This window comes from Ascaphus truei, chromosome 17, assembly GCF_040206685.1.
Source record: "Ascaphus truei isolate aAscTru1 chromosome 17, aAscTru1.hap1, whole genome shotgun sequence".
NCBI classification, from domain to species: Eukaryota; Metazoa; Chordata; class Amphibia; order Anura; family Ascaphidae; genus Ascaphus; species Ascaphus truei.
The window spans coordinates 925466-950836 of record NC_134499.1 but is presented as its reverse complement, the minus strand read 5'-3'; the positions used below and the strand labels follow the sequence as shown (position 1 = coordinate 950836).

At 51.5% G+C, this 25371-nt stretch overlaps 1 protein-coding gene across 3 annotated transcripts in view; it reads right to left on the bottom strand.

Annotated features, from left to right (window-relative positions):
• Positions 1-322: 322 nt before the first annotated feature.
• The window catches only part of KCNJ4 (potassium inwardly rectifying channel subfamily J member 4), a 72485-nt gene continuing 47436 nt past the window's right edge, over positions 323-25371 (bottom strand). For all 3 annotated transcript variants that reach the window (XM_075573673.1, XM_075573674.1, XM_075573675.1), the window contains exons 2-3: positions 21368-22103; positions 323-1970 (exon numbers count right to left, since the gene is read on the bottom strand). In XM_075573673.1, the coding sequence (XP_075429788.1) occupies positions 662-1970; positions 21368-21402 (1344 nt within the window). In that variant the 5' untranslated portion in view covers positions 21403-22103 and the 3' untranslated portion in view covers positions 323-661. The remainder of the gene's footprint in view (positions 1971-21367; positions 22104-25371) is intronic.

Below are 25371 nucleotides of genomic sequence, written 5' to 3'. Positions count from 1 at the left end.
AAGAAGAAAACAATTCTGAATTTATTGTGTGTTTTTGACATTTATTATTTCCAGTGGTTTTTTTATGTTTTTCTCCAATGAGGTTACAGCAAGGGGATTTTTTTTTATCATTTTTGACTGTTTCCTTCAGGAGAGACTGTTATTATTCTACACTGGATACTCACACATCACTATACCCACTCCATGCAATAGTTATACTCATATGTTTTATTCAATGACATTCTATATTGCATTCCAGAACTATTGGAGCACCCACTATCCTCATTCCCTTAATAACCAGATGGCGATTAAGTAATTGTAATAAGAAAGTTCATTATATATGTGAGGTTTGGAAGAGCACAGATTCATATTTTATTTCCTGTTTCTTTCTATACAAAAGATTTATACACACTGATTGACCCCCCTATAGGTTCCCTTCTGTCACCCGGCGTTACCATCAGAGAAATGTCTTGTACATCCAATGCACAGAGCATTGTAAAGAGCAAAAGCATCTTTCTGTAGAAGTCAACAAAAGATGTTCAATACAGCATTTTTTTTTGTAAGTTGACGGGTCTTGATTTTTTTTTATGGGGCTGAAGTCTGCAGACAGACATGTAAGTATACCACCAGAGAAGACCAGTACCTGCTGTGGGGAAGCAATGTCAGCACTTAATCACCCCGGTCATATGGCCGACTCTCTACGATACGAAATGTTATCTAATGCGATGGAGGCCTGGAGACGATCCAGCTCTAGGTGGCTCCCCATGACGTGGATGACGCCTTCATCTGCCACTCCACCGACTGCTTCTTCCTCGTCATCCTCATCCTGGCTGAGAAGGGCCAGCTCATTCTCGTAGCAGAAGGCGCTGGGTGAGGGCAGGGCAGTAATCCGACTCTCATGCAGCTCGCGGGCACTGCACACAGGGGTACCTGGCACCTGGTAGGTCTTGTGGAAGTGTGAGTAGTCCACTTTGTAGTGTTTTTTTTCCTCGAACACGACAGGCTCAAACCGCTGTCCCCAGCGGATCTCGCTAGCCAGGTAGGAGCTTCGGGCTTGCGTGGTCATGGCAGTGGCTTCCACCATCCCTTCTAGAATGACCACAATCTCAAAGTCCTCGCCATCCAGCTGCTCCTTGCCCATGGAGTAGAATGGGCTCTCCTCGTCAATCTCATGAACGATGATGATGGGGGAGACCAGGAAGATGCGATCCAGCCCACTGTCGTATCCCACATTCAGATCTTTCTGGTCAACAGGCAGATATTCGCCCTCTTGGGTCACATAGGGTCTGATCAACTGAGCCCGTACGTGGGCTTCCACAATGTGACTTTTGCGCAGATTGCCCACTCTCCACATCAGGCAGAGCTTTCCGTCTCTCAGGGCAATGACGGCATGGTGGCTAAAGAGCAGCGTCTGGGCCCGTTTCTTGGGACGGGCCATCTTGGCCATAATTGTCCCAATCATGAATGAGTCGATGAGGCAGCCGAGGATAGACTGGGCCACCACAGCAAGTATGGCTAGTGGGCACTCATCAGTCACACAACGGAATCCATAGCCGATAGTAGTCTGCGTTTCTACGGAAAAGAGGAAGGCCTCCACAAAGCTGTTCACGTGCATTAAGCAAGGCTTGGGTGGCCCTGGTCTACCCCCACCTACAACACCCCCACCAATTCCCAGATCCCCATGGAAAAAGGCAATGCACCAGAAGAGGAAGGCGAAGAAGAGCCAGGAGGCCAGGAAGGCTGCGGAGAAGATGAGCAGCACGTAGCGCCAGCGGGTGTCGACACACGTGGTGAAGATGTCCGCCATATAGCGCTGAGACTTGTTGCTGAGGTTGGCAAAAAAGACGTTGCACTGACCATTCTTCTTCACGAACCGGTTGCGCCGTTTCCGCCGTGAGTGGGGGTGGTGGAGTGAGGATGCCCAGTAACCGTTAAGGCCCAGAGAGGGGAGATGGAGGCCTTCCTCATCCGTGGACACGATGCTGTACCTACTGGAGGAGAGACGGAGAGACAAATAGTTAAATGGGGTGAGAGAGAGGATGCAGGTTATTTTATTTTGGGGACGGTGTTGTACAATTAGATTTGGAGCCCCTGCTGCAATATCAAACCTGGACTATGTGATACTACTGTGTTCACACTATGATACCACAAAGATCACATCATAAGCAGTGATGGTTGACTGATAGTTGAACACTATGACAGGAAACTGCTGTGGGCTGTCACACTGTGAGAGGACACTGTTTGGGGCGGCACATTGTGACAGGGCACTATTGGGGGGGCACACTGTGATAGGGCACTATTCGGGGGGTCACACTGTGATAGGGCACTGTTTGGGGGGGCACACAGTGATAGGGCACTGTTTGGGGGGGCACACAGTGATAGGGCACTGTTGGGGGGGGCACTGTGACAGGGCACTGTTCGGGGGGTTCCCACAGTGATAGGGCACTGTTCGGGGGGACACTGTGATAGGGCATTGTTCGGGGGGTCACACTGTGGCAGGTCACTGTTCAGGGAGTCACAATGTGATAGGGCACTGTTTGGGGGGGCACAGTGTGACAAGGCACTGTTCGGGGACACACACACTGATAGAGCACTGTTCAGGGGGTCACACTGTGATAGGGCACTGTTTGTGGGCACACTGTGATAGGGCACTGTTGGGGGGGGCATTATGATAGGGCACTATTCGGGGGGTCACACTGTGATAAGGCACTGTTTGGGGGGCACACAGTGATAGGGCACTGTTCAGGGGGACACACTGTGACAGGGCACTGTTCGGAGGGGTCACACTGTAATAGGGCACTGTTTGGGGGGGACACAGATAGGGCACAGTTTGGGGGGGGGGCATTGTGACAGGGCACTGTTTGAGTGGGTCACTGTGATAGGGCAATGTTCAGAGGGGTCACTGTGATAGGGCACTGTTCAGGTTGGTCACTGTGATAGCGTACTATTCAGGGGGGTCACAGTGATAGGGCACTGTTCAGGGGGGCACACTGTGATAGAGCACTGTTTGCTGGGTCACACAGTGATTGGGCACTGTTCGGGGGGGCACTGAAAGGGCAATGTTCGGTGGGTCACACTGTGGTAGGGCAATGTTCGGGGGGCACACTGTGACAGGGCACTGTTCGGGACACACACACTATGATAGGGCACTGGTCGGGGGGACACTGTGACAGGGCACTGTTCGGGGGGTTACGCTGTGATAAAGCACTGTTTGGGGGGTCACACTGTGATAAAGCACTGTTAAGGGGGGTCCCATTATGACAGGGCACTGTTCTGGGGACACACTAAGATAGAGAACTGTTCGGGGGACACACTGTGATAGGGCACTGTTCGGGGGAGTCACACTGTGATAGGGCACTGTTCGGGGGGGTCACACTGTGATAGGGCACTGTTTGGGGGGGACACTGTGATAGGGCACTGTTTGGGAGTCACATTGTGATAGAGCACTGTTCGGGTGGGACACTGTGATAGGGCACTGTTTGGGAGTCACATTGTGATAGGGCACTGTTCGGGGGCATTGTGATAGGGCACTGTTCAGTTGGGTACACTGTCATAGGGCACTGTTTGGGCGTCATAGTGTGATAGAGCACTGTTCGGGGGGGGGGGAGTCACTGTGATAGGGCACTGTTCAGGGGCACACTGTGATAGGGCACTGTTTCAGGGGGTCACTCTGAGGTCACTGTGATAAGGCAATGTTCAGGGGGAGGCATTGTGACAGGGCACTGTTCGGGGGGACACACTGTGATAGGGTACTGTTCGGGGGGGGGACACTGAAAGGGCACTGTTCGTAGGGTCACACTGTGGTAGGGCACTGTTCGGGGGGTCACACTGTGGTAGGGCAATGTTCGGTGGGCACACTATGATAAGGCACTGTTCGGGACACACACACTATGCTAGGGCACTGGTCGGGGGGACACTGTGACAGGGCACTGTTTGGGGGACACACTAAGATAGAGAACTGTTCGGGGGGTCACGCTGTGATAGAGCACTGTTTGGGGGACACACTAAGATAGAGAACTGTTTGGGGGACACACTGTGATAGGGCACGCTCAGTGGGGGACACTGTCATAGGGCACTGTTTGGGTGTCACAGTGTGATAGGGCGCTGTTCGGGGGGGGGGGGGCATTGTGATAGGGCACTGTTTGGGGGTCACCATGATAGGGCACTGTTCGGGGGGCACACTGTGATAGGGCACTGTTCGGGGGCACACTGTGATAGAGCACTGTTCGGGGGGGGGCATTGTGGTAGGGCACTGTTCGGGGGACACACTGTGATAGGGCACTGTTTTGGGGGGGACACTGTGATAGGGCACTGTTCGGGGGACACTGTGATAGGGCACTGTTTTGGGGGGCACACTGTGATAGGGCACTGTTCAGGGGGTACACTGTGATAGAGCACTGTTTGCTGGGTCACACTGAAAGGGCAATGTTCGGGGGGTCACACTGTGGTTGGGCAATGTTCGGGGGGTACACTGTGATAGGGCAATATTCGGGGGGCACACACTGTGATAGGGCACTGTTCGGGACACACACGGTGTTAGGGCACTGGTCGGGGGGACACTGTGACAGGGCACTGTTCGAGGGGTCACGCTGTGATAGAGCACTGTTTGGGGGGTCACACTGTGATAAGGCACTGTTCAGGGGGTCACATTGTTATAGGGCACTGTTCGGGGGGGTCACATTGTGACAGGGCACTGTTCGGGGGACACACTAAGATAGAGAACTGTTCGGGGGGCATTGTCATAGGGCACTGTTCGGGTGGGTCACAGTGTGATAGGGCACTGTTCGGGGCACACTGTGATAAGGCAATGTTCGGGGGGGGGCATTGTGACAGGGCACTGTTCAGGGGGGACACTGATAGGGCACTGTTCAGGACACACACACTGTGATAGGGCACTGTTCGGGGGGGGACACACTGATAGGGCACTGTTCGGGGGGGACACACTGATAGGGCACTGTTCGGAGGACACTGTGATAGGGCACTGTTTGCTGGGTCACACAGTGATAGGGCACTGTTCGGGGGGGACACTGAAAGGGCAATGTTCGGGGGGTCACACTGTGGTAGGGCAATGTTCGGGGGCCACACTGTGATAGGGCAATGTTCGGGACACACACACACTATGATAGGGCACTGTTCGGGACACACACACTATGATAGGGCACTGGTCGGGGGGACACTGTGACAGGGCACTGTTCGGGGGTCACGCTGTGATAGAGCACTGTTTGGGGGGTGTCACACTGTGATAAGGCATGGTTCAGGGGGTCACATTGTGATAGGGCACTGTTCGGGGGGTCACATTGTGACAGGGCACTGTTCGGGGGTCACACTGTGATAGAGCATTGTTCGGGGGTCACACTGTGATAGGGCAATGTTCGGGGTGTCACACTGTGGTAGGGCACTGTTCGGGGGGCACACTATGATAGGGCACTGTTCGGGGGGTCACACTGTGACAGAGCACTGTTCCGGGGGTCACGCTGTGATAGAGCACTGTTTCGGGGGGTCACACTGTGATAAGGCACTGTTCGGGGGACACACTAAGATAGAGAACTGTTCGGGGGGGCACACTGTGATTGAGCACTGTTCGGGGGGGACACTGTGAGAGGGCACTGTTCGGGGGGGACACTGGTAGGGCACTGTTCGGGGGTCAAACTGTGATAGGGCACTGTTTCGGGGGGACACTGTGATAGGGCACTGTTTGGGGGGGCATTGTGACAGGGCACTGTTCGGGGGGGCACAATGTGATAGAGCACTGCTCGGGGGGGGCATTGTGGTAGGGCAGTGTTTGGGGGTCACAGTGTGACAGGGCACTTTTTTGGGGGGCACACTGTGATAGAGCATTGTTCGGGGGGGACACTGATAGGGCACTGTTCGGGGGTCACACTGTGATAGGGCACTGTTTGGGGGGGTCATTGTGACAGGGCACTGTTTGAGTGGGTCACTGTGATAGGGCACTGTTCGGGGGGGACACTGAAAGGGCAATGTTCGGGGGGGTCACATTGTGGTAGGGCAATGTTCGGGGGGCACACTGTGATAGGGCACTGTTCGGGGGACACACTGAAAGGGCAATGTTCGGGGGGTCACACTGTGATAGGGCACTGGTCGGGGGGGACACTGAAAGGGCAATGTTCGGAGGGTCACACTGTGATAGGGCACTGTTCGGGGGGACACTGAAAGGGCAATGTTCGGGGGTCACACTGTGATAGGGCACTGGTCGGGGGGACACTGTGACAGGGCACTGTTCGGGGGGTCACGCTGTGATAGAGCACTGTTTGGGAGTCACATTGTGATAGGACACTGTTCGGGGGCATTGTGATAGGACACTGTTCGTGGGGGCACTGTGATAGGGCACTGTTCGGGGGGGCACTGTGATAGGGCACTGTTTCAGGGGGTCATTCTGGTGTCACTGTGATAAGGCAATGTTCGGGGGGGGCATTGTGACAGGGCACTGTTCGGGGGACACACACTGATAGGGCACTATTTGGGAGGGCATTGTGACAGGGCACTGTTCGGGGGGGCACACTGTGATAGGGCACTGTTCGGGGGACACTGTGATAGGGTACTGTTCGGGGGGGCACAATGTGATAGAGCACTTTTGGGGGGGCATTGTGACAGGGCACTGTTCGGGGGGGCACAATGTGATAGAGCACTGTTCGGGGGACACACACTAATAGGGCACTGTTCGGGGGACACACTGTGATAGGGCAGTGTTTGGGGGTCACAGTGTGACAGGGCACTGTTTTGGGGGGCACACTGTGATAGAGCAAAGTTCGGGGGGGACACTGTGATAGGGCACTGTTTGGGGGGGACACTGATAGGGCACTGTTCGGGGGTCACACTGTGATGGGCACTGTTTGGGGGGGCATTGTGACACGGCACTGTTTGAGTGGGTCACTGTGATAGGGCACTGTTCAGGGGGGTCACTGTGATAGGGCACTGTTCAGGGGGGCACACTGTGATAGAGCACTGTTTGCTGGGTCACACAGTGATAGGGCACTGTTCGGGGGGGACACTGAAAGGGCAATGTTCGGGGGGTCACACTGTGGTAGGGCACTGTTCGGGGGTCACACTGTGATAGAGCACTGTTTGGGGGGGCATTGTGACAGGGCACTCTTTGAGGGGGTCACTATGATAGGGCACTGTTCGGGGGGCATTGTGATAGGGCACTGTTCGGGGGACACACTGTGATAGGGTACTGTTCGGAGGGGACACTGTGATAGGGCACTGTTCGGGGGGTCACACTGTGATAGAGAACTGTTCGTGGGACACACTGTGATAGGGCAGTGTTCGGGGGGTCACCCTGTGATAGGGCACTGTTCGGGGGGGACACTGTAATAGAGCACTGTTCGAGGGGGACACTGTAATAGAGCACTGTTCGGGGGGGACACTGTAATAGAGCACTGTTCGGGGGGGGACACAGTGATAAAGCACTGTTCGGGGGACACACTGTGATAGGGCACTGTTCGGGGGTCCCTGTGATAGGGCACTGTTTGGGGGGTCACACTGTGATAGAGCACTGTTCGGGGGGAGGCACTGTGATAGGGCACTGTTCGGGGGAACACTGTGATAGGGCACTGTTCGGGGTGGACATTGTGATAGGGCACTGTTCGGGGAGGACACTGTGATAGGGCACTGTTCGGGGGGGACACTGATAGGGTACTGTTCGGGGGTCACACTGTGATAGGGCTCTGTTTGGGGGGGCATTGTGACAGGGCACTGTTTGAAGGGGTCACTATGATAGGGCACTGTTCGGGGGGCATTGTGATAGGGCACTGTTCGGGGGGGACACTGATAGGGTACTGTTCGGGGGGACACTGTGATAGGGCACTGTTCGGGGGGTCACATTGTGATAGGGCACTGTTCGGGGGTCACACTGTGATAGAGCACTGTTCAGGGGGGAACACTGTGATAGAGCACTGTTCGGGGGGGACACTGTGATAGGGCACTGTTTGATGGGGTCACTCTGGGGTTACTGTGATAGGGCACTGTTCGGGGGACACAGTTTGACAGGGCACTGTTCGGGAGGGCACAATTGACAGGGCAATGTTCGGGGGGGCACAATGTGACAGGGCACTGTTCGGGGGGGCACAATGTGACAGGGCACTGTTCGGGGGGGCACAATGTGACAGGGCAATGTTCGGGGGGGCACAATGTGACAGGGCAATGTTCGGGGGGGACACTGTGGCAGGGCGCTGTTCAGGGGGGGCACAGTGTGACAGGGCACTGTTGGGGGGGGCACAATGTGACAGGGCAATGTTCGGGGGACACACTGTGGCAGGGCACTATTCGGGGGGGGGGGGGGGGCACAGTGTGCCAGGGCACTGTTCGGGGGACACACTGTGGCAGGGCACTGTTCGGGGGGGGGGCACAGTGTGCCAGGGCACTGTTCGGGGGGACACTGTGGCAGGGCACTGTGTGACGGGGAGGAAGGGGTTAATACCCGATTTGCTATGCATTATTGTGGTTGCCCTGTCCCAGCCATTTTTATTCCCCATTTGCAGGCCATTCCCTGCCTGCGAGGGTAAAAGACAAGATGCATTGCTTGCCATACCCTCTAATTGACACATGATGGCAGTCTAGAAGCCGGCATTTCAATGGGAAATACTAATTCTAGAACGAAAGCACCCAGAAACCTGATTTTTGAGGTACAAATACAGTGTAAAAATTATATTTATGCGCATGTAGTGGTTCAGTTATAACACAAACGTAACATGTTGTTTAATAAAGTGGGTAAAAACTCCAGATCTTAAATGTAAGGCAGGAGCTATTTCTTGTAAGTCCAAGCAGGAATTCCTTGGACATACAGCTGTGATATAGGTGAATGAGCTTCGGTATTTTTGTGATGGAGCCTCAAAGAGATCGAGCTGATTAGCATCTTCCTGTCTAAAAGAGTGTCAGTTATGAAAACAGCAGATGTCAGGCTAGTGACCCCTTCGGGTCAAAAATCAGACTTAGTGGTGCCAAGAAATGGGTGTAGCCCAGGTATGCTAAGTGGCATGGGCGTCAACCAGACCCATGCGCCCTGCCCACCGGACAGCCCTTTTGACCGGTCTTATGAACTGTGGGTAAGTTGGCTATTCGTGGGTTGTTTTGTTCCCACGAGGGGGATTGGATCCACATGTTAAAGATATCTTTGACCAGTCTATAACTGTGGCTCCCCAGGTATCCCCAGTGTGATTCCTGAATTTTAATCCATGATGTAAAGATGTTTGTTTACAGCCCAGCAGCAACCAGTCCAGGAGTGAAGGGGTTAATAACAACATAACCACAGGACTTTTAAAACCAAGGTTACATTTCTGGCGCTTGCAAGCAAAGGACAATTTCTTTCGTTCCAAGGACAATTTATTTTGTTCCCTTATCCCAGTGAGTGTTGTTTTCAGTGTATTCTGCAGATGTCGTGTGTTTGTCTATTAAGGAAATAAATCACAATTTATTTTGCAACTTGTTCTGTTCAATCAAGTACCCAGAAATATAAATGTGTTGATAAAAGTTGGTGTCATCGTGACAGGCTTTTAAAAAACTGGTGGCAACTGGTGGGATACTGATTGAACCTTTATTGCAGTTTCCTGCGGGCTCTGTAATATAGCGAGGACCTTGTAGCTTGCGAGCTCCTCAGACAAGTAGCAACTGACACACACTTCTAAAGAGCATGAGAAACTTCACTGTTCCCTTCACCCATACCCCAAAGGCACCATGACCGATCGCTCAGGAAGGTTAAGGTCTTGGACCAGAGAGAAAGTCGTGGAGAAATGTGCGGGGTATGGCTTACCGACAGATGGGCGGTCGAAGGCACAACTGGAGGAGGATTTGGAGCATCATGAGGACCGCAGGGTACTACCAGAGGGGCAAGTCCCTGTAACTGCTGTGTTGGCAGTTGCTATTCAGCCCAGAGTGCAAGAGGTCCCTCCAGCTCTGGGGCTGTAAGGACATGAGGAGAGTGCTAGTGACCCCCTGGTCTTGGGTGGCTTGGCGCCAGGGGTTGCGGACGAGGTAGCAGCTGCAGCTGCCTAGCGTGCCGTCCCTGGGCTCACTGCACTTCTAGCTACATGGGGAACGGGTGATAGCACTGCGGAGCGGGTACAGCTCCTGACAGCAATGCTCGGAAGAACCCACAACTCCTACCTTGCAAACAGGGAACAAGGTCTTTCCCGGGCGGATCATCACAGCTTCAGCAAGTTCGTGGATGGCACAGATGACCTTGATGCGTTCTTGAATGACTTCGAGACGCAGTGTTCCCGGTTCCAAATTCCAAGGAGGGACTGGGTGGTCAGACTGCGACCACTGTTATCTGGCTAGGCCAAACGGACTGTGATGGGTATTGCACGCGTGGATGCCGATGATTACGGTCATGTGAAAAGCAAGCTGCTAACCCAGTATGCCCTGACCCCAGAATCTTACAGAGGCAAGTTCTGGACGGGGGTAGTACTCCCTGGAGAGTCATACAGCACCTATGCCGGTAGGATGGTTTTGCACGGAACTCAGTGGGTGGAGGGGAATGGGGTTACAAAATTATTCTGGACTTATTCTTTCAAGAGCAGCTGCTGCAGCAGCTTCCCGCAGATGTGAGGGCATGGGTCTATGACCATAAACCTCAGACCTATGAGGATGCAGTGAAAATGGCAGATGAGTATGTGGCCAGCCGAGTTGCAATGAAGGACCCTGTAGCACCCAAAGGAGCGGGCCGTGTGGCCCAGGGCGCTAAGACTACCCCTCCGTGGACACACCAGCCTTCGGCAGCAAACAGCACAGCCAAGGCTGCAGAGTTCAAGCATGAGAGGCGGTGTTATTCCTGCAATAAATTTGGACATCTCAGACCAGATTGTCTGGACCGGGACCGGTCCAAGGGACCCCATCAGAGGCAACGCTCACCAGCGGCGAGGCTGGTCGCCCGTGTGTGACTGGCACACACAGAGGAGCCAAGTACAGCTGTGGAACCAGCCCACAGAGGGATGCCCAGTGGAGAGACTGCACTTGCCACCTCGGGACCAGCAGCGGAGAGTGGGAGACATCAGGTTGCTCCAATCGGGATATAGCCCAACGATGTCAGGCAGAAACATCTGCGGAAGGTGACCATCGGAGACCGGCAGGCGGACGGCTTGCTAGACTCCGGTGCCACCGTGACTCTGGTTCAACCTGATATTGTGCAGCCAGAGGATTTGCTCCCGGGCACCAGGATGCAAGTGACCATGCCAGACGGAGGACCGCGGTCACTCCAGGTTGCCCGGGTATTTTTGGACTGGGGTGCCGGACGTGGCATGAGGGAGGTGGGGTTTTTGCCTGGGTTAGATGCCGAGGTCTTGCTGGGTAACGACCTAGGACACGTTACCTGTGTTTTTACCACTGAGCTGGTGCCTGTTGCAGCGATCACCAGGAGCCAGTCAGCAAGGATCGCAGCAGAACCAGCCCTTGTCCCCCTGCATTTGGGACCGACAGTTCCAGTAGTCTCTGCAGAGACCAGACAGGTAAGCCAGACTCAGTCGCTTTCTGACACTGACTTACTGTTCCCTGTACGTGTTCCCTGTCCCCCTGACTCAGATGTGACCGGGGTGTGGCCAGAGTTACAGCAGCGGTAGCTCTTATTCGAGCAAAAGCCGCTGGCTGTATGCGGCTGGGAAGCGGGTAGCCGCGGCGCGTGGCGGCGCACTGTGACGTCACAGTCACATGCGCGCCCGGCTTCCCCGTCTTCCCCGGCTTCCCCAGGCTTCCCCGACACCCCTGGAGATGAAATTAAGGTAAGCGGGGGTGCGGGGAAGCAGAGGGGCAGAGCAGAAGCCGGGTTCGGGGTCCGGAAGGGGGGGTAAATTGCGCGCGATGAGGAGGGGGGGTGAGTGGGGGAAACGCGGCGGCGCGCGTTTATTACTGGCGGCAGCTGGGGCAGATCCCGGCATGCCGCCGGCATTTAGTGTAATAAAGTATGTCGCTACTGTAGGTGCCCAGTTTAGGGATGCTGTGCTATCTGATCCCAGCTTGGAGGGCATGACACTGCGGGTGTCCGAGTCTAAGCCAAGCAAGGGGTTTGATTACTTCTTGTGGCACCGCGGGCTCCTATATAGAGAGCAAGGGACCACAGGGTTAGATGAGGTATGGACGGGGAAGAGACAGCAAGTGGTACCCCGGGAGTATGGGCAACAGTTGTTGCAGGTAGCCCACTCCATTCCTCTAGCGGGGCATCAAGTGGTCGCTAGGACGTGAGCCCGGCTGTTGCAACGTTACTACTGGCCGGGGGCATCCAGTGAGGCGGCAGAGTTCTGCCGCTCCTGTGGCACCTGCCAGCGAGTAGGTAAGGCGGTTGACCGTGTGAAGGCACCCCTGAACCCGTTACCGGTAATAGGGCAACCCTTTCAGCGGGTAGCTATGGACCTCGTGGGACCCCTCATGGTTCCCAGCTGGTCAGGAAAGCGCTACATTCTCACGGTGGTGGATTTTGCCCCCCGGTACCCTGAGGCGGTAGCGCTTGCCAGTATTGATGCTAGGGCAGTAGCTAAAGCTCTGTTAGCCATTTTTTCTAGGGTAGGTTTCCCTAGTGAGATCCAAACCGATCAGGGGTCGCAGTTCATGAGTGATGGGATGCGTGCGGGGTGAAGCACCAGCGCACGACCCCTTACCACCCCCAAACCAACGGACTATGTGAGAGGTTCAATGGTACCCTGAAGCAGATGCTGCGGACATTTATAGAGGCGGAGGGAAAAGACTGAGAGATTCACCTGCAGCACTTGCTGTTTGCCTACCGAGAGGTACCGCAAGAATCTACAGGCTTCTCTCCCTTTGAGCTACTATATGGTCGCAGGGTACGGGGACCTCTGGACCTATTCCGTGAGGGATGGGAAGGGGAGACTACCACTACTGATGCTTCTGTGCTTCAGTATGTGATAGATCTCAGAAACCGGTTAGAGGTGCTCATGGGGTTGGCACAGGACAACCTTAGGGCTGCTCAGACCAAGCAGAAGACTTGGTATGATCAGAATGCCCGTAGCAGAGAGTTCATCCCAGGACAGCACGTACTTGTTTTCAAGCCCATTCGGGAGAACAAATGAATGGCTGCCTGGTTGGGACCGTATCCGGTACTGCGAAAGATGAACGAGTGCAACTATGTTGTACAGGTAGATGCTGAGACAGGGAGAAATAAGACTTATCACATCAACATACTGAAGGAGTACATAGCACTGAGTGTGGCGTCGGTGCTGGCAATTTGCAGCCCACCAATGGGGGTCCGGCGAGCAATGCTCTGCCTGATCTCCTGGGGGAGGCTAGGCAGGGGGGTACCGTAGAGCAGGTGGAGATAGGGGCTCAGCTGAGTGTCAGGCAGAGAGCAGAAGCCAGGGCTATGCTAGAGAAGTATAGGGCTTTGTTCTCAGACAAGCCAGGGAAGACACACATTGCAGATCACCCAGTGCTGACAGGGGATCTGAGACCTCTGCATAAGCACGCTTATAGAGTGTCAGCAGAGGTGAAGGGCAGTATAGAGAGGGAGGTAGAAGAGATGCTGGGCTTGTCCGGAAGTCCTGGTGCCTAAGAAGGACGGAACCACCCGGTTCTGTGTGGACTACCGGCAGCTCAATGCGGGCACGGTGTCAGATGCCTACCCCATGTCCCGCATGGATGAGTTGTTAGATGAACTTGCGGGGGCAAGGTATCTGACGACTATGGATCTCAGTAAAGGGTACTGGCAGATCCCTTTGACCCTGGAGGCTAGAGGGAAGTCTGCATTTATTACCCCAAGTGGCCTCTATGAATTTCTAGTGATGCCATTCGGGATGAAAAATGCACCGGCTACATTTCAACGCCTGGTCAATCACTTGCTGGAGGGTATGCAAGGGTTTGCAAGGGCATACTTGGACGACATTGCTGTCTTTAGTAATTCGTGGCACTCACACTTAGTGCATGTAGCTGCGGTGCTAGCCAGGATTAGGGAAGCGGGACTCACGTTGAAACCCACCAAGTGCTTAGTAGGGATGGCTAAAGTACTGTACCTAGGGCACATTGAGGGTGGCGGGCACAGGGTGGGTGGTGGGCACAGGGTGGGTGGCGGGCACAGGGTGGGTGGCTGGCATCTTAAGCCAGAACCAGCTAAGGTGGAAGCTATAGTGCAGTGGCCCGTTCCCAAAACAAAGAAGCAAGTTATGGCTTTCCTAGGCACCGCAGGCTACTACAGAAAGTTTGTCCCTCAGTATAGCGCCATTGCCAAACCCCTGACTAACTTGACGCAGAAGTGACAGTCTGTGCTGGTAGTCTGGTCTCCTGCCTGTGAGGTCTCGTTTCAGGCATTAAAGACTGCACTAGCCAGCACTCCTATACTTGCCGCTCCAGACTATGCAAAAAAGTTCCTGGTGCAGACTGATGCCTCAGACTTTGGCATTGGGGCTGTACTCAGCCAAGTGGGGGAGGAAGGCGGTGAGCATCCGGTAGTATATCTAAGCCGCAAACTGCTGCCAAGAGAGGTGGCATATGCCACCATTGAGAAAGAGTGTCTGGCCATAGTGTGGGCTCTAAAGAAGTTACAGCCTTATTTGTATGGCAGACATTTCACGGTAATAGCTGACCACAATCCTTTGAGTTGGTTACAGAGTGTGTCGGGGGAAAATGCTAAACTTTTGCGCTTGAGTCTTGCCTTACAGGAGTGGAACTTCACCATCCAGCACAAGAAGGGAAGTGAGCATGATAATGCTGATGGCCTTTCCCGCCAGGACAGCCCTCAGGACTTACTAACTTCAAGAGCTGGCAGGTCAGCCCAGCCACCGGACGGGGTGGCAGGGCAGTCCCTGCGTCTTGAGTGGGGGAGGTGTGACGGGGAGGAAGTGGTTAATACCTGATTTGCTATGCATTACTGTGGTTGCCCTGTCCCAGCCATTTTTATTCCCCATTTGCAGGCCATTCCCTGCCTGCGAGGGTAAAAGACAAGATGCATTGCTTGCCATACACTCTAACCGATACATGATGGCAGTCTAGAAGCCGACATTTCAATGAGAAATTCTAATTCTAGAACGAAAGCACCCAGAAACCTGATTTTTGAGGTGCAAATACAGTGTAAAAAATATATTTATGCGCATGTAGTGGTTCAGTTATAACACAAACGTAACATGTTGTTTAATAAAGTGGGTAAAAACTCCAGATCTTAACTGTAAGGCAGGAGCTATTTCTTGTAAGTCCAAGCAGGAATTCCTTGGACATACAGCTGTGATATGGGCGAATGAGCTTTGGTATTTTTGTGATGGAGCCTCAAAGAGATCGAGCTGATTAGCATCTTCCTGTCTAAAAGAGTGTCAGTTATGAAAAGACCCAGCAGGCCCATAAATTATACAAAACTGACATACTGATGCACAGCAGATGTCAGGCTAGTGACCACTCCGGGTCAAAAATCAGACTTAGTGGTGCCAAGAAATGGGTGTAGCCCAGGTATGCTAAGTGGCATGGGCGTCAACCAGACCCATGCGTCCTGCCCACCGGACAGCCCTTTTGACCGGTCTTATGAACTGTGGGTAAGTTGGCTATTCGTGGGTTGTTTTGTTCCCACGAGGGGTATTGGATCCACATGTTAAAGATAGCTTTGGCCAGTCTATAACTGTGGCTCCACAGGTATCCCCAGTGTGATTCCTGAATTTTGATCCATGATGTAAAGATGTAAGACTTTATTCCAGCCCAACAGCAACCAGTCCAGGAGTGAAGGGGTTAATAACAACATAACCACAGGACTTTTAAAACCAAGGTGATAGGGCACTGTTCGGGGGGCACAGTGTGACAGGGCACTGTTCAGTGGGGGGACACTGTGATAGGGCACTGTTTGGGGGGGCACAGTGTGACAAGGCACTGTTCGGGGGGGCCTCATCCTGCTATAGGAAGCTCACAGCTCTCGTGTGCTCTACATCTTGTATAACATAGATCCTATTTTTCGCGGTCAGAGGCTTTATCAAGAACCATCTGTGACTGTTCCATACTCAGTGCAACTCAGTTGCTATGGCAACCTGCAGCCTCAGTGGCATCTAACAGGAGCTCAGGGCTGTAATTTCGGCATCAGTTGCAGGCAGCGACACGGCGGGGCTCCCTACTGCACCTTCTCCTCTGCCCCCCCCCCCCTCACACCTCTGAGCCCACGCACTCCTGACTCACTCCGAGTGGTGGAGTGATGTCACCCTGATGACATCATGATCAAATTATGACGAGGGTGATGGGACCTTACTGCCCTTTAAGACATCACAGTTACACTCATAAGGATCATCCTCTTTACCCCTACAGTGCCGGGGGTTGGTGCAGCACCATTCATAGCACTACAGGGTCACCTTTATATGCACATCATTTGTTTTGACGGACAGCATCGCCATCTTTAAAATTGTAGTCCCACTTAGGACCAAATGGGACTTATGACCGATCGAGAATCCAAGTTTACCCTGGAAATGTTTATAACCTCAAGTTTCAGGTGGGTTTTATTGCCCTTTTCTCTGTATTATCTCTCCCTTGCCTGCCCCATGTTTTTCATATTTGATTATTAAGCATGCAAGGAGTGTAAATAAATCAAATTGCCTTGTAGTCATAGGAGAACTAACGTTGCTTATTATGTTGGACTTTCTATACAAATGGGAGCTTTGTTCCCTTCATTAAAATAATTGTTCTCAGTACCACTACTTTTTAACGGCACTTTGACTGCTGTGTAGCCTATTTATACAGTGACAAAATGGCAGTGACAGTTTATTGGGTTAAATCTACGTGATTGAAACAATTTTTCGTGAATTAAATGATAAAACGGAGTCCAACACTCAAAGTATTTTTAAATCACCTTACTTGTGTACAGTACCTGGTTTGTAGCCACTACCAGTTTCACACTGCAAGGCCAGTAACCATCCTCACTGATGAGAACCAAAAGGTCAAAAAGCTATTTGTGAGTAGGTTACTGCACTTCTTTATCCCAGGCTGTGCTGAAAAGCTGTGTTATATGGCAGGCAGAAACCATGTTCAAATGGATAAAATGCAAAAAGTGACATTGTGTGCTCATGGGATGTAATTACCCAGAATCCCTGGTTGCAGTGGAAGCACTTGTATGTTGTGCCATTATGGGGTAAGGCAGGGTGGTGGACCTATCTCAGACGTGAATGTGCTCATATGTGCTCTTTATCATTTTGCAAAGCTATTATATTTTCATGGTAATCCAACACTTTGGCATGTTTCCATGATCTCAGTGCTGTCTGGCTAGAGTCCCATGTGCTCTCAAACCCACCTTGAAACAACACGTGGAGACCCCGGTGCACAAAAAGGATCACACCTGGGATAGGAGATGCAAAGTAAATTACTCCTATTATCATGTATCCCAGGTATGTCAGGTGTGCTCACTCGCTCCCTCCCCCACATCTTCTCTCCAATCTAATGATGGCGGCCGGCGGTACTGCATGCATTTGCACGAAGGTAGGGAATATCCTTTTTTTTAAACCAAGCCGTAGTTAGAAATACCCAATGCTACATCCAATGTGATAGAAAATACATATTAAAATATTTACACACGTATATATGTATGTGTATATATATATATATATATATATATATACACATTCATGTACCTGTCTTTACCTTCTACCTGCTACTACGGAAGGGGGATGCGGAATTGGAAGTGCAGATACCATTGTGCCGGGGGACCGTTTTGTGGACGCACACTACTGAAGCTACCCGGCTGTGTATGTGGAAGATTAGTGCACGCTTCTAACCGCAAGTTTTGAGCTCCGTACCGGCAGAAGAATCACAGGATACCAGAGCTTTTTGTCCAAGGCGCTTATTCTACTGATGTGTGTGACCTGATTTTAGCATTGTGGTAATAAACCTTTTAGTATTTACACTATGGAGCCTGCACTGTCCCTTTTTCTTAAATATATATATATATATATATATATATATATATATATATATATATATATATATATATATATATATATATATATATATATATATATACAACTGGTACCAGTTGTTTTGGAGGTTGGTGACTCCTCCCTAGGTTTACGTTTTATTACATGAACATATTGAGCTAACAATTCTCCCTCTCCCTGACTCCCTCCCTGTCTCCATCCCTCTCTTTCTCTCTCTCTCCCCCATCTCCCTGTCTCTGTCCCCCTCCCTCCCTCTGTCCCCCTCCCTCTCTCTCCGTCTCCCTCTCTTTCTCTCTCTCCCCCATCTCCGTGTTCCTCCCTCCCTCTCTCCCTGTCTCTGTCCCCCTCCCTCTCTCTCTCTCTCTCTCTCTCCCTCCATGTCTCCCTCTCCTGTCTCCCCCCTCTCTCCCTGTCTCCCTCTCTCTCCCTATCTCCCTGTCTCTGTGTTCCTCTCCCTGTCTCCCTCTCTCTCCCTCTCTCCCTCTCTCTCCCTGTTTCTCTCCCTCCCTCTTTTTCTCTCTCTCGCTCTCTCTCCCCATCTCCCTGTCTCTGTGTTCCTCTCCCTGTCTCCCTCTCTCTCCCTCCCTCTCTCTCCCTGCCTCTCTCCCTCCCTCTCTTTCTCTCTCTCGTTCTCTCACCCCATCTCCCTGTCTCTGTGTTCCTCTCCTGGTCTCCCTCCCTGTCTCTCTCCCTCTCTCCCCGTCTCCCTCTCTCTGCCTGTCTCCTTCTCTCCCCCTGTCTCTCACTCTCTCTCTCCCTGTCTCTCACTTTCTCTCTCCCTGTCTCTCACTCTCTCTCTCCCTCTCCCTACCTGTCTCCCTCTTTCTCTCTCCCCATCTCCCTGTCTCTGTGTTCCTCTCCTTGTCTCCCTCCCTCTCCCTGTCTCCCTCTCTCGCCCTGTCTCCCTCTCTCTCCCTGTCTCCCTCTCTCTCCCTGTCTCTCCATCTCCCTCTCTCTCCCTGTCTCCCTCTCTCTCACTGTCTCCCTATCTCCCCCTGTCTCCCTGTCTCTCACTCTCTCTCCCTGTCTCTCACTCTCTCTCTATCCTTCTCCCTACCGGTCTCCCTCTTTCTCTCTCCCCATCTCCCTGTCTCTGTGTTCCTCTCCCTGTCTCCCTCCCTCTCCCTGTCTCCATCTCTCTCCCTGTCTCCCTCCCTCTCCCTGTCTCCCTCTCTCTCCCTGTCTCCCTCTCTCCCTGTCCCTCTTTCTCCTTCTCTCCCTCCCTCTCTCTCCCCATCTCCGTCTCTGTGTTCCTCTCCCCGTCTCCCTCCCCGTCTCCCTCTCTCTCCCCGTCACCCTCTCTCTCCCCGTCTCCCTCTCTCTCTCCGTCTCCCTCTCTCTCCCCGTCTCCCTCTCTCTCCCCGTCTCCCTCTCTCCCCCTGTCTCCCTCTCCCTCCCTATCTCCCTATCTCCCTCCCTATCTCCCTCTACCTCCCTATCTCCCTCTACCTCCCTATCTCCCTCTACCTCCCTCTACCTCCCTGTCTCCTTCCCTCCCTCCCTCCCTCTCCCTCCCTCTCCCCACCAGTTTCTCCCCCACATGCTCCACTCCTCACCTGCTTCTCCCCCCCCCCACTCCTCTCCACCTGCCTCTCACCTACATGCTCCTCTCCCCACCAGCTTCTCCCCATGTGCCTCTCTCCACATGTTCCCCACCTCAACTGCTTACCCCACACATGTGCTTCTCTTGACCAGCTCCTCCCCACATGATTTCCCCCCTCCCCTCTACCAGATGGCGGCGGTGGTGGCGGCGGGAGCCAGGAGCGGGCTCAGAGAGGAGGGAGCGCGCACCTCCCACATGTGCAGGAGCGGGCTCGGGTGGGGGGGGGAGGGAGGGGAGCGTGTCACACCGCTGGAGAACGCTCCTTCCCTACCAGGAAGGGGAGGGGGCCATCAAAACGGGACAAAAGTGACATTTTTATTAAAAAGACGGGACGGTTGGAAAATTGGGAAAAAACGGGACTGTCCTGTTCAAAACGGGACATATGGTCAGCCTGAATACTGGTCATGCCGTGAAGTGGCTGCAGGCTTATAACGCTTTGGCCAAAGGATTTAACTAAATGACCCTTATTCATGAGAATACCAACATTTAAGTATGTAACTATGTATTTCTGTCACATTGGATGTAGCATTGGTATTTTTGTATTTTGTTGAATACATTTGGCCAGTAGCGCTGCTTTTAACACAAATATATGTATGATGTGGAGAGAGAGAGAGAGATATTGATTGATTGAAGTAGGGGTCTCCGGAGATTAATTGTGTTACTTTCAGCTCCAGGGAACCCCTGCTTCCAGAGATACGTACCTCCTCCGTAGGGGATGCCGGTATCCCTGCAGACAGAGAAACTGTGTGCCTAACATAATGGTGGCGTTTAAATGTCATGCGGGCCAATAGGAAGCTGTGACATCATCCGGTGTGGGTTCCTATTAGCCCGCGTGAAGAGATACCAGCACCCCCTACAAAGGTAAGTGTCTCTAGACACAGGGGGTCCCCAGAATGGGTTCGGCTCTGGAGACCACCTGCTTCAATCCTGTAATAAAAAAAAAAAGTGAAACCTGTATTGCTGATTTAAGGCAGCAAATGACATTAAAAACATTTGTGTGCTTAAGTGGAACTGCACTTATAAAGGTGGGCAACCTGAAAATGCAACAGAATGTATAAGTGCGGTATGAAAAAATGATTAAAGCAACAATACCCCTACCTTTACCACACACATTTTTTTACAGTAAGGGAACCGGGGTGTCCCCAGGAGCAGAACCCTACTATTTTAAGCTCCCGTGACACTCCGATTCTCTAGATACTTAACAGTGAAGTTACCGAGTTTACATCTCCCTCCAGTGGAAATGACTGCCAAATCTCTGGGCCAATAGGAAGCCGCAACATCATCGGTACAGCCATTTAAATCCCCTTTAAAAAACACTAGTAAGTGTCTTGGGAACCTGGGGGTGCCCAGAGCTGAACATAGAGCTGTCCAACTCAGCAGTCTTGTACTTCTTCCATTGGAGGAAGGAGAACAAGTTTGCACTTCTCTAGGAGAAGCAGCAGAGAGGAGGATTAGTAATGAATCTCATCTGACTTCAGCTTCAGTGGAACCTTCAGTGTCGTAAATTAAAAATGGCTGCCTCCTAACTGTAGTGAATACTGTTAGCCAGAATGGTCACATCACATTGCTTCACAAAGAGGTCAGACAGAGGGGAGCCCAATTTAATCAGTAGTGTTAAAAAAAACCTGACGGCTAACTCCAAGTTAACACTGTAATTGGGATGAGGGCCATCCAAGATGGTCTTTCTTCAGATCTTAGTCTATTACACCAAAGCTGCTAACAGACCATCAAATGGAAAATACAAAACCGGGACTGGATCATTATCACAGTGTTAACCTGGAGTTAGTTGGCAGGTGTGAGTCTATGACAATGGTGGCCATCAAACAAGGATAGACAAGGTACAAGAAACGGATGGATGGTACAAGGTGGTCCAAGAAACGGGACAGAAAGACCAAGTGTGGGTTGAAAGAAGGGATTGGCTGGCAGGGGGAGGAGTTCTTACCTGCTACGAACCGTATCCATGGCCACTCTTATCATCAACGCCCAGATGACAGATGGCAGAATCGATTTACGTGCAGCTCAGACTCCTCCACCGCTCAGGCCCTTGCGGGCGACCATTCGCTGCCCTTCTGGAGACATCACTGCAGGTCAGAAATCACAACCCATTTTCTGTGTAGGCACTTTCCCTACACTTAAATGTCAGTGTATATTGTGCTGATATTTTAGAAGGCTGGCAAACTGTAAAACACTAGGCCTAGCAGCAACAGTGGAAAAACTGACTCTAGCAGTTCTGTAATGCAAAGGGGGAAGAGCTAAAAGTGGTGGTTGAGTGGAATATTTATCTATGTACTATAGTCTATTCAGTGCTGCAGTCTTTCTCCAGTTGGTGTTAGCAGTATCCTGATACTGGAAGTCTTTGATGTAGTGAAAAGGGACTTCACTAGGTGTCAGAAATGGAATCCAGACATCCGGAGGCTCTGTAGCATTGTAAAAGTAAGGGATACTGACATTGGCAGGAGATTCTGATATCAACAGATCTTTGCAGAACTATAAGAGTGCTCCTGATGGTGTCAGAAGTGGGATGTTCACGCCGGCAGATTTTTTAGCTCCGTAACTGCTCTCCTTTCTCTTCCAGCATCAAGATCTTGATAATAGCAGTCTCTGTAACACTAGAAGATGATCCACAGCAAAATCTAGATCTCCGACTGTCCCCGTGGTGAGAATCAACATTTGTCTCACTGTTGGGAAAGGGAAAAAAATAACAGATAAAAGAAACTAATGCAAGCCAAATTCTTATAAAAACCATCTGCTGGAATCTGAACGCTGAAGATTGTGTGTTATTTTTATCTGTTTCTTCATCTTCCAGTTGCATAATAATTCTTGATAGACAGAGCTGCATATGGATTTTAAGAGACTTTACTGTGTTGTAATGCCTCGTGATGTTATTTAGGGGATTTAAACTTTGGGGATCTCTCTGGCTATTGATCTAGTGCAATACACTAAGGATCTCGGGATTCAGGAATATTATATTGTATCACTCTAAAGAGCTTAAACCCTTTCACTGCGAGAGGGACTTTCAATACATGACCTAGTTGTAGCAGACAGATCTTATCTCATGTGATAAGTTGGAGAGGTTTATTTAGCTGTCTCCCAACTGCAAAACTGGAGCAAAAAATGGTTATATAGGAAAATAGTAGCAGGCACTCCAGGACTTGCTAAAAAAGTAAACAATATTTATTACAAAAGGTTAACGTTTTGGCTCTCTCACGGAGCCTCTGTCAGGGAGCCTCTGTCACGGAGCCTCTGTCACGGAGCCTCTGTCACGGAGCCTCTGTCACGGAGCCTCTGCTACTATTTTCCTTTATTCCTAATCCCTTTGCAGTTAATGCACCCATTTAATAAACTTTCAGATGTGAAAAGACAATGATCTATAAGACTAAGGTTTGAAACATTAAATAGACCATCAAAACAGCTCTTTGTAGACTACATTATTATGTACATGGCTTTCTCCTTTGCCAGCAGTGCTGTGTTAGTTCACATGAAGAAGAGACCAATGAGGTCCACGAACTCTGCAGGCCAATTAGGAAAAACAGTGTCAAGTAGACCTATACTACACCCAAACCCCAAGCTGACGCACACAGGGAACATAATGGTTTAGGAAAATTGCCTTTATAATCAGGAATTGTGCCTTCTTACGGTGCTATAAATCCAATGGTGGATTAAGACCCTCTTGACCAGTAGGCACCAAGATTTTGGTGGCCATTCTTCGAGGCGGCCCTCCTCCTACAGAGTTGCAGCGCCATGAAGTTGCGGCATCATGTGATATCGGGTCGCCATGACAGTGCGACGCTGCAGGAGGAGAGCCGCTACAGAGAAGGTAAGAGACACCCCTCTCTCTCACACAATTACCTTGGGTGAGGTCCGGGAACTTTGCAACTCCCTCCTCTGGTTGGGCAGAAGTTGGAACCTGGCACCGACAGGAGGGAGCGTATGTCAGACAGTGACTGCCGGGCTGCTAATTTAGGGGTCCCCATGGCACGTGCCTAGTATGCCTAATGGGTAATGCTACAGTGTATAAATCTAAGGAGGCAGATGGGGAGTAAGGCTAAGGCCCCGGTCACGGGGCTCTAATGCGCGCCCGCGCTTTCGGCTGCGCGTTCCGGCGATTCCCCGGTCTGCAGCTCACTGCAGGAGCAGAGACCGGGGGGGGCGTGCCGGAGGAGTGACGGGGGCGCGGCCATGACGTCACCCGGCAGGTTCGCCCTCATTGGCTGAACCGCCGGGGGGCGTGCCTAGCCGCTCAACGCGAGTTCCTGCTCTCAATTCTATTGAGAGCAGGAGTAGCTCTCGCGCGAGCGCTGCAGCCCCCCCTCGCAGCGGGCCCGGCGCCGTTGCGGGGAGGGCTCTGGTGAGCGCAGCGTCCGCCACAGCGGACGCTGCAGCATGCAGCGGGGGCAAGGCCTTATAATGAAAACCGTGATTGAAGTGTTAGAGTGTGAAGAGCCACACGGTGATGCTGCTATTTTAGTTAGAATACTCTTTGTGTACATTTGTTATATAAAAAGGAATATTTATTGGAAAGGGCTGTCCCGTTTTGTACACACAGACAGCATCAATCTTTTTAAAAATGGTGTCCAATATGGGCACTCCTGCAATAAAGCGCAGCAGCAATACTTTTACTTTATGGCAATTCAACCTCTAAAGTGGATCAATGGTGGGATTTATCAGTGACATGCTTTAATGCTGGGGATTGGAGCCTTTTAAAAAAAGTTCAAATAGTTATGTTAAACTTGTAAGGTTTCCATAGTAACCAAATACCTTTTGATACTCTTTATCTTATCTCTTTTGGCAATTAGACGCTTTGCAGGTCTTAAAATGTAAATAGTTTTCTTTTTGTTTGTTCTCTGTTCGTTAAGTAATTAAGATTCTGTCATTGCCAAACAGAAGCGCTATGTACATTAGTGGCACTATATAAATAAGACATACAATACAATACAACAACCTGTATCTGAGCAGCATGTACAGTAGTTTTATAAAACCCGGTAAAATAAAGCAAAAGTTTATTATAAGCCCCCGTGATTGGTATTGGGGAGAAACATGACCAAGGCACCCTCCATGGCTACCTTTATCTCCCGAGACTAATGACGTAAAAATATGTCAATAATCCAAAATAATATCAAAGTAAAGGTTTGTTTCGCCAACGCAGGCTCAGAACAAGCTGTCAGCAACGTATGTTCCCCCCGGCAAAAGCAGGAGGGGTGCGGGGGGAGAATAATAACACGCTCAGTGCTGGGAAGGTCTGCGTGGCTATGAGCATTTAGCACCAACATTCTATAACCCTCCTCTATGGGGGGCTACATAAAGGCAGGAAAGGAGGCAGAGGGGTGCAGGACACAGGTGACCCTAAAAGAGCTACGTATAACATCACACATCACACCCCAAAAGACATAGTTAATCGCAGCATTAGGAGCATTGAAGTGACATTATACCCCAAAATACATACCTTTAGTCCCACCATTAGGGGCACTGAGCAGGTTAAATGACCCCCGTAATTCCAGCACTCCCGTACTTTCCCTCGTCTCTCTCTGACTGTACATTTCTACTTTGTCACTGTCTCTGTCCGCCATGCTCTTTCTCACAGTGCGGGCCCCTTTCTTATGTCACAATCCCTGGTCCCTGACGCCTCTGCTCCCTCACCCTGTGATTGCCCCGTCTGTCTTTGTCACAGCCCCCTTTCTCTGCCCCCTATTCTCGCCTTCTCGTCTGACTTCTCTGCTCCTACTACATACGACACTCTGTCACTGTCCCCTGCTTCCTCTGTCCCTTCCCTGCTACCTGCGGGAGAGAGAGACAGGATTTACGTGGAGACGGCCTGAGTCTGAAGTTTGGGGAGAGCTGGCAGTGAAGAGGTTATTGTTGCGGCATTTAAAGTCAGCTTAGCCTGACTCAGAGATATTCATAGCTCCTCCAGGCAGCTGTATCGTCAACTCAGGGGTTCAGGCATAT